Genomic DNA, 14,708 nt, shown 5'->3' with positions numbered 1-14,708 from the left:
CGTACCATCAGGCTCAAGGACAGCTTCTATCCCGCTGTTATCAGACTGCTGGACGGACCTCTTGTGAAACAAGTCATGACAAGTTTATTGCCATTTACCTGTGGATGTACATGTATACTGCCAAACGAGGTAATGTTTCTCCGGACCAGTGTGTAAAGCACAGTAGGACACGTAACACACATATAATGTACAGTAACTTCGGAAAGTAAGAATTAAATTTGCAAATAAATTATGCATAAGTAAAGTGCATACATTAAATATCATAGGGTATGTTGCAAATTATCCAGTGACACTTCAAATACGGTGTTGCAGGGAGTTCTGAATCCTAATGGCCTGAGGGAAGAAACCATTTCCCAGCCTGACTGTTCTTGTTTTTATGCATCGGAGTCTCCTGCCTGATGGATGAAAGTCAAAGAGGATGCTGGATGGATGGGTGGTAAGGGCCCCACGTATGCAGCGCTCCTGATAAATGTCCCCGATGGATGGTAAGGAGCCTGTCCTCAATCAGAAACAGGATCAGGTTTAATATCACCAGCACATGTCATGAAATTTGTTAACTTTATGGCAGCAGTACAATGCAATACCATGATGAATAAATATAGAAAAAGAAAAAACTGAATGACATTAACTATATATATATATGTCTATTAAATAGTTATGTTCAAATAAGCAGTACAAAAAATGCTAATGTAAAAGGTAGTGAGGGAGAGTTCGTGGGTTCAATGTCCATTCAGAAATCGGATGGCAAGAGGGGAAGAAGCTGTTCCTGAATCATTGAGTGTGTGCCTTCAGGCTCCTGTACCTCCTTCCTGATGGTAACAGTGAGAAGAGACCATGTCCTGAGTGGTCGGGGTCCTTGATGATAGACCCTGCCTTCCTAAGGCACTGCTCCTTAAAGATACAGTATCTTGGATACTATGGAGGCTGGTTCCAATGAAGGAGCTGACTAAGTTTACAACTTTCTGCAACTTAGTTAGATCTTGCGCAGTAGCCACCACCCCCCCCCCCCATACCAGACGGTGATGCTCCCCAAAGTACTTCTGTAGATGCTTCTGAGCGTTTTAGTTGACAAACCAAATCTCCTCAAACTGTTAATGAAACATCATCACTGTCTTGCCTGATTTATAGTTGCATTCGTATGTTGCACCCATGTTAGATCCTGAGAGATATTGATACCCAGGAACTTGAAATTGCTCAATCTCTCCACTTCCTCATTTCGATCTTGCACTTTATTGTTTACCTGCACTGAACTTTCTTGGTAACTTTTACACTTTATTCTGCGTTGTTCTTGCTCAATGATCTGATCTGTATGATCAGTATCCAAGACAAAGTTTTCACTGTAAATCAGTACACGTGACAATGATAACTCAGTTCCAATGTTGATAACAGTACCATATCAGGGCGCACCTACATACACAAAGGAAGAACCTTTCGAATGAGCTGGTGAGCTGAGGCTCCATCTGAACTCACAGGCAGACAGAGGACAGAATGGAATAGAGTTGCTCAAGGCAACAAGATCGCTGTGCTAGTCCAGTCCGTGCAAAACAGATATTTACAATGCGTGTGGTACAACTTAATTTAAAAGAAAATCCCATACTTACATGCGACAAGTGACTTCAATAGTCCATACCACTCAAAGCCGGGGTGTTGCATTATTCAGCTGCACACAGCCCTGGGGAAGAAGCTGTTTTCCAATCTGACTGTCTTGGCTAAGATGTTTCTGTATCTCCTACCAGATGGCAAGAGATTGAACAGACAGTGTTCTGGGATGGGATGGGTCTTTAATGATGTTACAAACAGCTGTAGGCATGGAGATTTGCAGATTGTCTCCAGGTTTGGTAGTTTAGTCCCAGTGATGTGCTGAACCGTCCTAATCACCCGTTGCAGTGCTTTGTGATCTGCCTTGCTGCAGCTAAAGTCCCACACTGTCATTCCGTATGTCAGTATGCTCTCTGTCGCACATCGATACAAGCTGGCCAGCAATTTTTGGGGCAGATTAGCTCTCCTTAAGCGCCTCAGATAGTACTTACTTCCTGCCCATTACACCACTGGTGATTAGGGCAGCAATAAATCTCCCTCCATCTCTGATCAGGGCTTCCTTCATCGTGTCAGTAGCTTCCTCTCGTTTTTACTACTGTCAGTCATGCAAGTCACAGGAGACTCAAGAATACCATCACACTCGGATGTAGAAGGATTCTTCATTGCAGTTTCTGTAACAATTTTGGTTGACCAGTCAGGGTTGTTAGCCCCGAACTGAACCCCTGAAGCCGGAGGACCGGTGGACCACTCTTAGTCTGTCCTCCACCCTTTGACCTGTTTGGCATGGGTGACCCTACCAAGAGCCAAAGCATGAAGCCCTGACTCCAGCCAGCATCGCTCTCCGGGTCATTGAGGCACACGAGCCTCCAAACCCAATGACAAGGTTGTGGTCCTCTTGGAGAATCCTCAGATGATATAGTCACATAAAATATTCCATGATATTAATCTCGAAGAAGAGCAGTAAATTCCGCACGCATCTTCAGGCTAACAATTATCCCTCACACTGCTGCTTATGGGAGCTTGCTGTGTACAAGCAATGTGGCGACAGTCCCTGGATCACATTTGTCTACAACGAAACATCCTGAATTCACAACAGGTGCCTCAGAAAGTAAAGCTTTGACAAAAAAATTAGTCAAAACAGAATTATTTTATGAAGGCGGATGGGATTTATTTAGTGAGCAGAATGTCAGTTACATAATTGCAATTTCCCTGACAGTTCAGTTAACTCAATAAGAAGAAACGTTCTGATAAATATGTATTTTGCAAAAATTATACAACAATACATACCACACACACATGTGAAGCAGGATGAATGATGAGGGAATGCATTTGTTGACTGGAGCTGAATGAGGAAAGGTCAGTGCAACCTTGCTCAGTTTGTTGTCTTGCATATTCATCTGATATTCCTGCCTCGCTTTGATCACAGACCCACACGGGGCTCAGAGCTCGGTCTCGGTCTGATCACAGTACCACAGACCCACACAGGGCTCAGAGCTCGATTTGTTTCAGTACGTGATTCACCAGGGAGCACTCACACAGCACAACAGGTGAACACACAGACACATACACACATACACATACACCTACACACACACACATATACATACACTGACATACACACACACACACACACACACATACACACAAACACACACACTGACACACAGACATAAACACATACACTCACAGCATGACAGGTGCACACACACACACACACACACACACACACACACTGACACACGACATACACACATACACTCACAGCACGACAGGTGTACACACACACACACACTCACACTCACACACACACACACAGACACATACTCACACACACTGATACACACACATACACACTCTCACACACACACACACACATACACACTCACACACACACACACACACATACACACACACACACACACACACATACTCACACACACCGATACACACACACACACACACACACACACACACACACACACACACACTCGCTACTCAGCAGCTCGGTCTCACACCTCTGCTCTGAATCACCTGGCCTCAGTGACTCTCTCAGAATCCACGTGCAGGCTACAAGCTGTGGCTCACTCAGCTTTTTGACAAGTTTCTCTCAATATCGTCCTTGCAGCTTTTACAAGAATGACAATAGAAGATGCTCAAGGTTGAAACAATTTACAATTTCCAGTGAGAAACTTCAGACTTCAGCTGAGGATTTCTTAAAGGACTTGATACCAGGGCAACACACACAAAATGCTGGAGAAACTCGACACGTCAGGTAGCATCTTTAGAAATGAATAAACAGTCGAGGTTTTGGGCCAAGACCCTTCTTTGGGGCTGAGAGGAAGGGGGAAGACACCAGAATAAAAAGATGAGGGATGGGAAGGAGGCTAGCTGGAAGGGGATAGGTGAAGACAGGTGGGTGGGAAAGGTAAAGGGCTGGAGAAGAAGAAATCTGATAGGTGAGGAGAGTGGACAATAGGGGAAAGGGAAGGAGGAAGGAATCCAGGGGAGGTAATATACAGGTAAGAAGAGGTAAGAGGCCAGAGTGGGGAATAGAAGAGGGAAAGGGAGAGGGAAACATTTTTTACCAGAAGGAGAAATCGATGTTCACTCCATCAGGAAGGAGGCTACTCAGGCAAAATATCGTCTGATACTAGAGAATACATTTAATACAAGAGGACATGCATTTAATGTAGGAATTGGAATTGCTGTACTGAGATACAATGAAAAGCTTGTCTTGCACACTGTTCATACAGGTCAGATCATTACACAGTGCGTTGAGGTAGGACAAGGGAAAACAATAACAGAATGCAGAATAACAGCTACAGGGAAAGTGCAGAGTGGGTAAACAATACGGTGCACAGTCTTCATGAGGTAGATTGTGAGAACAAGGGTTCATCTTTATGATACAAGAGGTCCATTCAGTAGTCTGATAACAGAGGGATAGAAGTTGTCCTCAAGCCTGGTGGTACGTGCTTTCAGACTTTTGTATCTTCTGCCTGATATAAAGTCTGGACATACATCACTACAGAGGAAAGGAACTGAATTTCAGTAGGTCCTTACCCATCCTTTCCAGGGCACCTCAAAGGGACTGCAGTCTATGAAGCACTTGCAATAATGGTGACCATTATGGTAATGGTGCAGAGGTACAGGGTTGAAATAATGGTGACCATTATGGTAATTGTGTAGAGGTACAGGGTTGCAAGTGTTGTAGACTCAGCCAGCTCCATCACGGGCAACACTGAGGTCATCGTCAAAAGGCAGTGCCTCAGGAAAGTGGCTCCATCATTAAGGTCCCTCACCTTCTGGGTATTGTCCTCTTCTCATTGTGACGGATATTCGCTTCCTGGGCGTAGCTCGGCTTTGTAAACAGAGCCGCTGCCACTTGTAAGGGTCAAAAAGTGTAAGTTAGACATCCAGCTATATGCATTGTTTAGTTTCTGATCATAAACGGGAGCCATTTTTCAGTTCTTAAAAGGTAAATGGCAAGCAGTAATCAGTTTGCAGTTTGAAAAGACAGCTTTGCAAACAAGCAGATGCATTATCCGGAGAAAACAGGACGTTAGACAGTGCACCTGGCTTATTACTGCTTGAGAGGCGCTATATAAGACAATCGTTCGTTCATTCATTATGTGCCGTGTCATATGACATGGGCAAAATCAGTGGTTTGCTATTGTTGCTTCTGGGCAGTGACTTTACAAGACTGGTGACCCCAGCCATTATCAACACTCTTCAGAGATTGTCTGTCTGGCGTCAGTGGTTGCATAACCAGGACTTGTGATGTGCACCAGCTGCTCGTACGACCATCCGCCACCTGCTCCCATGGCTTCACATGACCCTGATTGGTGGGGTGGGTGGGTGGGGGGGTGCTAAGCAGGTGCTACACCTTGCCCAAGGGTGACCCACAGGCTAGCGGTGGGAAGGAGCGCCTTACACATCCTTTGGTAGAGACCTTACCGTCCATAAGACAGTGGGTTATTTAATTTGGCTTGTTTCCAAGCAGACAACATACACTAATTTGCTTAATGTAATGAAACTTAGAAAACCAAGTTGATATCAACGCTTACCCTATTAATAATTGATCTATAATAAGCACGGAAAATTCTGCAGACACTGGAAATCCTGGGCAACACACACAAAATGCTGGAGTCAATGTTTTGGGCCAAGACCCTTCATCAGAGCTGAAAAGGAAGGGGGAAGATGTCAGAATAAAAAGATGGGGGGAAGGGAAGGTGATAGGTGAAGTCAGGTGCAGGGAGCTGGGAAATGTAAAGGGCTGGAGAGGAAGTAATTTGATAGGCGAGGAGAGTGGACCATAGGAGAAGGGGATGGAGGAGGGGATCCAGGGGGAGGTGAAAAGCAGGTGAGAAGAGGTGAGGGGAGGAGGAGGGAATTGCTTTTTCTGGAATGAGAAATTAATATTCATGGCATGCTGTTGGAGTTTAACCAGATATGATATAAGGTGTTGCTCCTACACCCTGAGGGTGGCCTCCTCATGGCACAAGAGAAAGGCCATGGACCTTTTGTTGGAATGGGAATAAGAATTGAAAGTTGGCCCTTGGGAAGTTTTGCTTTTGGTGGATGGAGCAGAACTGTTCGATGAAGCAATCGTTAGTAAGTTTTATGTACTCAAGGAAGTTAGCTTCACAGCATTAAACATAGGTAGCTGGGAGCTGTGTCTCTGAGAAACCTTTAGACTGTTTGTGTAGGAAGAGCATCTGAGGAAATACCACTTGCATGTGAAGTCACCCAAGTGGCAAAGAAACTGTACAAAAGTAGAGAGGAGTCCGGGCTTATTAGGAAGGGGAAAGGAATATCAAGAATTATGAAAGAAACACAGGGTGAAGCATTGCTCTGCCTTCGATCTCTGCGATGGATGATTCATTCATCAGCATTGTCGGTATGTCTTTTCAGATTTCAGGAATTGTACTTGTGCTTTGGAAATCCTTAATGCTTAATCTTTTGAGTTTAGGAAACGCTTTGTGTTTGAGCAATCCTTTGTGCTGAAGAAATGCTTTGTGCTTCGGAAATGCTTTGTGTTTTAGAAATAGTTTGTATTTGGGAAGTGTTTAAGATAGCAATCCATTGCGAGTTTTAAATGTGTTATAAGAATGTTGTTTGGATTTAAGTGCATATCACTGAAAATAAAAGAACTGTGTTTAAATTACCCTGTTAGCTGGAAGCATCTTCACCATTGGTAGGGAGCATGGACCCACATCATTCAGATTGTGGGTATTGGCAGCTAGACCCTCCAAGGAGAATGAACAGGGAGGTGAACTGGTCTTGAAGATTGGATAGTTATTGTAGAAACTCCTTTTAGTGAGGGTAGCCATTTAGAACTTCACGGTCACCAAACCCAATATCATTTCGTCATCACCTACCATCAGGAAAGAGGTACAGGAACCAGAAGACCCACACTCAAAGATTCAGCAGCAGTTTCTTCTCCTCCAGCATCAGATTTCTGAACAGACATTGAGCCCATAAACATTACCGCACTATTCTGTCTTCTGCCCCTTTCCTTTCTTGGGCCTGTACTCACTGGAATTCAGAAGAATGAGGGGGGATCTCATTGAACCCTATCAAATACTGAAAGGCCTTGATGGAGGGGATGTGGAGAGAATGTTTCTTATGCCGGGAGAGTCTAAGACCAGAGGACACAGCCTCAAAATAGAATGGAGATGAGGGAAATTTCTTTAGCCGACAAAGGTGAATCTGTGGAATTCGTTGCCATAGGTAGCTCTGGAGGCCAAGTCATTGGGTATATTTAAGGTTGATAGGTTCTTGATTAGTCGGGGCATGAAGGGATACTGGGAGAAGGCAGGAGATTGGGGCTGAGAGGGAAAATAGAATAGCGGAGCAAACTCGATGGGCTGATTGGCCTAATTCTGCTCCTATATCTCATGGTTTTATGATCTTCCTATTCCTGATGAAGGGGTCCCGGCAGGAAACGTCCACTGTTTATTCCCCTCCCGATGCTGCCTGTCCTAGTGAGTTCCTCCACCATGATGTGTTACTGAACACCACTACATTTCTTTTTTTTATCTGCCGGTTTATTTTGGTAATTTATAGTAATGTTATGTCCTTGCACTGTACTCATGCAGCAAAGCAACAAACCTAAAGACCCATACTCATGGATTCGGAAACAGCTTCTCCCCCTCTGTCATGAGATTTCGGAACGGGTCGATGAACGACACCTCATTATTGCTTTATTCTGCATTTTTATATATTTTGGAATTTATGTTAATTTTATGCCGTTGCCACTGCAGAACAGCGCATTTCACGGTGATAATATATCAGATTCTGAATCGATTGGCAGGCAGCGACCTTCCACAAACAGGGAATGCTGAATGCACGATAGAGTTCTGACCTAACGTTCGGGTCGGTGGACCCCGGCCAGTTTGCATGCGGTGCGGTGCGGTCAGATCGGACCCCGAGGACCCCGCCGAGGGCGGGAGTCCCGGCTCGACTTTATGAATGAAGCCTCATTTGCATGCAGCGCGCGTCCCCGCCCCTGCCGGGCGATGACGTCACCGAGGCGCTGGAGCAGGCGAACGTTGCTGGATCAATGTGCCACTTCCGGGAGCCGTGAGTCAGGGGCTGCGATACAAAAGCACTCGGCAGCCACGGATGAGGCAGAGAGGCATCGGCGAGAGCCCGGAGTCCCCTCACGCCGCAAAGCCCCCGCTCTGCAAACTGGCTCCGATGTGCAACATCTGAACCAGCAGGTAAAGGCTCAGATTTCAAGTAAGGCGATGCATCGTTTGCCAATAGGCAGCGAGTTACTCTTAGTATTTTGATTCCTGAACGGTCCGTGAACAATATCTCGTGTTCCCTTTTTTGCATTATATATTGACTGTTTATATATATATAATGTTTTGTGTCCTTGCACTGTACTACTGCCGCTAAACAGAAAATTCCACGTCCTATATCAGTGATTATAAACGCGATTCTGATTTTTGTTCCCAGTGAACCGTTTTCAATTGTAAACAGGCTGTACCTTGTGCGTTGCAATGCTCCTGGTGTGCTGCTGCAAAATAGACATGAGGCGAGCATATATCATCAGAAGCTTTGCAAACTAGACGGCGGGGTAGACTGGGGTTATAATATTCGTGGCAGACGGTTAAAGCTGATTCGCACTTGGGTTTGTTGCAGGTCGCTCCCGCAATGAACGAGAATATCTCCAGGAGCTCGGCGGATGCTCTGCCCGGCTGGTTCGCTGCCGGCGAGGAGCGGGCGACGTTAGACCTGGCGGCCCAGGAGCCCTCTCTCAATCCCTGGGATATTGTGCTGTGCGTCTCCGGGACGGTCATCTCCTGCGAAAACGCCGTGGTGGTGGCGATCATCTTCTACACGCCGGCCCTGCGGACCCCCATGTTCCTGCTGGTCGGCAGCCTGGCCACGGCGGACCTCCTGGCCGGCCTGGGACTCATCGTTCACTTTGTATTCCTGTACTGCCTTCAGTCGGAGCTTGTCAGCCTTGTCACCGTGGGTCTGTTAGTCTGCTCCTTCACCGCCTCTATCTGCAGCCTACTCGCCATCACCGTGGACCGCTATCTGTCCCTGTACAACGCACTCACCTATTACTCGGAGCGGACGGTCACACGGACTTACCTCATGCTGCTGCTCACCTGGGGGGTCTCGGTGAGCCTGGGCTTGCTGCCCATCCTGGGCTGGAACTGTGTCAGGGACGCCTCGCTGTGCGGCGTGGTCCGCCCGCTGACCAAGAACAACTTAATCATCCTCTCCGTCTCCTTCTTCATGGTGTTCGGCATGATGCTCCAGCTCTATATGCAGATCTGCAAGATCGTGTGCCGGCACGCCCACCAGATCGCCCTGCAGCGGCACTTCCTCGCCACCTCCCACTACGTGACCACCAGGAAGGGCATCTCCACCTTGGCCGTCATCCTGGGCACCTTCGCCGTCTGCTGGCTCCCTTTTGCCATCTACTGCCTGATGGGGGACTACAGTTACCCGAGGCTGTACACGTACCTCACCTTCCTGCCGGCCATTTATAACTCCATGATCAACCCGGTTATTTATGCCTACCGTAACCAGGACATCCAGAAGATCCTGTGGACCGTTTGCTGCGGGTGTTTCTCGTCCAAGCTCCCCTTTCGCTCCAGGTCGCCCAGTGACGTCTAGCTGCTCAGAGGGGTAAGAGGGAGAGTGTCCCCGCCGCGTTGTTGAGCCAAGGTCCGGTCCCCGGGAGCTGATCCAGTGTGAAAAAAAAACAATTGCACTACAAACCAAAACCGACATTGGGAAGCGAACGAGGGGTCTTAGCACTGCCTTCGTGTTTGCACAGCGGACAGTACCGAACCACAAGACCGAATGCAATGAAGAGACTTTGTGTACTGTATCCGAATTTGCACATTAGTTTAAAACAAACTGTACCACATGCACTTTCAATTCAGTCCTTATCTGCACAACAAAGTTTATTAAAGATAGTCGTTCGTGATTTTTTTTTTGGAAGATATAAAATGTAGTCTTGTTTATAATCATCAATAAAAAAAAGTCATTACTTTGTGATAGAAACGCGATGGTTTTGTCTGTAATTCCACTGTACTCCAATGATTCATCGTACAGGCCATAAGACATCGGAGCAGTGTTGGGCCGTTCGACCCATCGAGTGTGCTCCCGCCGTTATCCCTCCCAACCCCATTCCCACCTTCTCCCCTATAAGCTCTGATCAGAATCAAGTTTAATATCACCGGCTTATGTCGCGAAATATGTTGAGTTTGCGGCAGCAGTACAATGTAATACTGAATATTAAAAACTGAATTACAGTAAATATGTGTGTGTGTGTGTGTGTCTGTGTGTGTGTGTGTGTGTGTGTGTGTGTGTGTCTGTGTGTGTGTGTGTCTGTGTGTGTGTGTGTCTGTGTGTGTGTTAAATAGCCAACTGAAATAAGTAGTGCAAAAACAGAAATAAAAAAGTAGTGAGGTAGTGTTCATGGGTTCAGTGTCCATTCAGAAATCTGATGGCAGAGGGGAAGAAGCTGTTCCTGAATCGTTGAGTGTGTGTCTTCAGGCTCCTGTACCTCCTCCCTGATGGTAACAATGAGCAGAGGACATGTCCTGGGTGATGAGGGTCCTTAATGATGGATACCACCTTTTTGAGGCATCGCTCCTTGAAGATGCCCTTACTAATGAAGAAAATGTAACATACGGTCAGTATATTACTTGCTCGCTTATGTCCATTGCCCCTACTGGCCGCCGACAGCAACTCGCCAGAATCCTCTGTCCTAACTCCCAGGGGTGAGGTCTTCAGTTGGTGTTTCGGTAGTTCTGGGTTTATTTTTTAAACGGAGTGGGATTGCTAGCACCGTGCCCAAGCCTCCTCCCTTTCCAGCCACGCTGGGGGCTGACCATGGCGGAGAGGGCCACGCACCGTGGGGCGGAGGGGTGCCGTAGTGGTTAGTCCTATGCCCGCCGCTGCCCGTGAGGCATTGCTGTGATCTCCCCGTGACTGTGCCGGTCTCCTCCCACAGTCCAAGGGTGTGTAGGTTGTAAACTGTAAATTGTCCCGTCGTTAGGCTAGGATTAAAATGAGGGATTGCCGGGCAGCGTGACTTGAAGGGCTGGAAGGTCTATTCCGCGCTACATCGAAATAACCAAACAAACAAATAAATAAATAAATGCAGTGGAACTTGGTTTATTATCGTCACGTGTACCGAGAAAAACTTTCGTTTACGCCATCCGGACAGACCAAAATCAGGTTTATTATCACCGGCACGTGTCGTGAAATTTGTTAACATAGCGGCAGCAGCTCAAAGCAATACATAATATAGAAGAAGAAAAAAATAAAATAATAATAATAAATCATGCCGTCCGCAAGTAGATGGAGGCAGTGAAAAGGGAATGAAGGGTTTCAGTTGCAGACAAAGCGGGTGGACAAACAAAACGCGAGGGAGATTGGGAGACCTCTCAGCTTCTGTGCGTGAAGTCAGTTGAACATGCCACAATAACACGTGAGTCAACTAAAACATTTTGTTAAATTGAAATATTAGATCTATAACATAAATGCTCAGGGTTTTGGATTTTCAGCTTCTGCGGGCTATTTTTAACTTCAACTTCAAAATAGATTGATTGATGTTGTTTATTGATTGATTTAGAGATTCTAGGAGGAGTAGACCCTTCCAGCCCGACGAGCTGTACAGCCCAGACAACCCAGCTATTTGTAACACACAAGACACAGGAGTAGAATTAGGCCATTCGGCCCATCGAGTCTGCTCCGCTATCTCATCGTGAATGATCCATTTCCCTCTCAGCCCCAATCTCCTCCCCGTATCAATAGACAATAGGTGCAGGAGTAGGCCATTCAGCCCTTCGAGCCAGCACCACCATTCACTGTGATCATGGCTGATCATCCACAATCAGTACCCTGTTCCTGCCTTCTCCGCATATCCCTTCACTCCGCTATCTTTAAGAGCTCTATCTAACTCTTTCTTGAAAGAATCCAGAGAATTGGCCTCCACTGCCTTCTGAGGCAGAGCATTCCACAGATCCACAACTCTCTGGGTGAAAACGTTTTTCCTCAACTCCGTTCTAAATGGTCTACCCCTTATTCTTAAACTGTGGCCTCTGGTTCTGGACTCCCCCAACATCGGGAACATGTTTCCTGCTTCTAGCGTGTCCAATCCCTTAATAATCTTATATGTTTCAATCAGATCCCCTCTCATCCTTCTAAATTCCAGTGTATCCCTTCATGCCCTGACTAATCAAGAACCTATCAACCTCTGCCTTAAATATACCCCATGACTTGGCCTCCACAGTCATCTGTGACAACGAATTCCACAGATTCACCATTCTCCGGCTAAAGAAATTCCTCCTCATTTCTGTTTTAAAAGGACTCCCTTCAGTCCTGAGACTGTGACCTCTGATCTCAGACTCTCTCTTTCCCACCACCCATAGGAAACATTCTCTCCACATCCACCGTATCGAGGCCTTTCAACATTCGATGGGTTTCAATGAGGTCGCCCCTCTTCTGAATTCGAGTGAGTACAGGCCCGGGAGCCATCAAACACTCCTCATGTTCAATCTATTCAATCGTGGAATCATTTTCGTCATTTTCGTCAGCACATCTCCTCTAAGATAAGGGGTCCAAAACTGCTCACAACACGCCAAGCGAGGCCTCACCAGAGCTTTATAAAGCCTCAGCATCACATCCTTGCTTTAATATTCTAAATGTAACTGTCCTTGGCCCCGGACTCTCGCATTCGCAGATATTCAGTCGGGACTCGCAGATTTGCTGTCGACAAAACGTTTGGACATCAGTCAGCTGAAAGCGTAGAGCGGGTGCCCGGCCTGTATTCAGGTAAACCGACAGATGGCACATGTGGCGGTGTCTGAGGGCGGCGGAAATAACTCATCTTGCAGCGGCGGGTGGAAGCGCTCCCTCCGAGCAACCCCGTTAGCCCGAGAGACCGTCCCCACACTTATAAATCTTTGTACGTGATTCCTCAGCCGCCGCCTCTTCCTGTAAAAGCCTACCTGTCCACAGCGATTACAAAAAACATTTTCCACGGTAGGGTTCGGTGCCAACTCGCATTCCAGCCTGATTTTGAACGTGCATATTAACCGAAGGGAGAGAAGCCGCCACATCTGGTGATCTCCCCCCCCCCCCACCACCTCCCCACCACATCTGTAACCCTGCCCCAGATGTTGACAGCTGTGGTCTCGTTCGGAGTAGCCGAGCCAGACTCTCGCTCCCTCTCTCTGCCCCGACTCCCCGCCGATGGCAGAGGCAGGTTCCCGTTCCCTGTGCCGTCTCGCACACTCCCCGGTCTCCCGGTGGGAGCAGCTCTCTCCCTCCCACTGAACAGCCGGCATCTTCCTTAACAGCCAAGCTTCAACGAACCAACCCACACAAAATGCTCGGGGAACTCAGCAGGTCCGGCAGCATCAACGCTCGAAGTAAATGTTATTCTCAGAGTTCAATGACGTCACCATGTACAACCCTGAGATTCATTTTCCTGTGGGCATACTCAGCAAATCTATAGAATAGTAACTACAACAGGATCAATGAAACATCAGCCAGAGTGCAGAAGACAACAAACTGTGCAAATGCAAGTATAAATAAATAGCAATAAATAACGAGAACATGAGATAGTGAGATAAAGAGTCCTTAAAGTGAGATCATTGGTTGTAGGAACATCTCAATGGAAAGGCAAGTGAAGTTGAGTGTAGCTATCGCCTTTTGTTCAAGGGTCTGATGGGTGAGGGGTGGTAACTGTTCTTTAACCTGGTGGTGTGAGTCCTGAGGCTCCTGAAGAGATGCAACACAGAGCGTCATAGGAAGTCAATCCTGCCTGTGGCCATCAAACTTTACAACTCCTCCCTGACACCCTGAGCCAATAGGCTGGTCCTGGACTTATTTCCTGGCATAATTTACATATTACTATTTAATTATTTATGGTTTTATATTGCTATATTTATACTCTATTCTTGGTTGGGGCAACTGTAATGAAAATCAATTTCCTTCAGGATCAATAAAGTATGACTATGACTATCAACCTTCTACCTGATGGCAGCAGTGAGAAGACAGCACGGCCTGGGTGGTGGGGACCTCTGATGATGGACGCTGCTTTGCTGTGACAGAGTTTCATGTAGATGTGCTCAATAGTTGGGAGGGCTTCACCCGTGATGGACTGGGCCAAATCCACTGCCTTTTGCAGGATTTTCTGTTCAAAGGCACTGGTGTTCCCACACCAGAGCAATGGAGGGGAATAAACAGTTGACGTTTTGGGCCGAAACCCTTCATCAGGACCAGAAAGGAAGTGGGAGGAAGCCAGAATAAAAAAGGTAAGGGGGTGGGGAAAGTGAAGCCAGGTGGGGGGAGGAGGGGGATGAGGGGATGAATGTAATTTCATGCGGGGGGGTGAGGATTTCATTGCTCGCCGAGGTGAGGGGGCATCTCCCGTTGTCCTTCCCTGTTCTCCCATATGCCCAAGCTCCTGGCATGCCAGTGAGAGAAGCTGAAACTAGTCGGAGCAGCCCCACTCCCTCACCATCGGACACAGGAGGCAGGGGACGCCCAGAGGAAGTGGAGGGAGATGAGCAGTCCATGTTATGGGTCCGGGACAGAAAGAGGGGAGAGGGGGCAGGAGAAAGGCGTGGAAAAGAGTGGGGCAGCATGGTAGCGAAGTGGATAGCACAGCACTTTACAGTACG

The 14,708-nt window shown here is 47.1% G+C and overlaps 1 protein-coding gene across 2 annotated transcripts; it reads left to right on the top strand.

Annotated features, from left to right (window-relative positions):
- The first annotated feature begins 8,132 nt into the window (after positions 1 to 8,132).
- On the top strand, positions 8,133 to 9,997 carry LOC134338750 (G-protein coupled receptor 12-like). Of its 2 annotated transcripts, none has more exons than XM_063034793.1 (2): positions 8,133 to 8,261; positions 8,689 to 9,997. In XM_063034793.1, the coding sequence occupies exon 2, from the start codon at positions 8,701 to 8,703 to the stop codon at positions 9,676 to 9,678; it is 978 nt and encodes a 325-aa protein (XP_062890863.1). In that variant the 5' UTR covers positions 8,133 to 8,261; positions 8,689 to 8,700; the 3' UTR covers positions 9,679 to 9,997. The 2 variants fall into 2 exon arrangements, with proteins under 2 accessions (XP_062890863.1, XP_062890864.1); XM_063034794.1 differs by having other exon boundaries at positions 8,226 to 8,280.
- Positions 9,998 to 14,708: the final 4,711 nt, after the last annotated feature.

This window comes from Mobula hypostoma, chromosome 28 (genome assembly GCF_963921235.1).
Source record: "Mobula hypostoma chromosome 28, sMobHyp1.1, whole genome shotgun sequence".
Classification (NCBI taxonomy): Eukaryota; Metazoa; Chordata; class Chondrichthyes; order Myliobatiformes; family Myliobatidae; genus Mobula; species Mobula hypostoma.
Note: the sequence above shows the minus strand (reverse complement) of the source record. Positions and strands in the feature narration are given on the sequence as shown.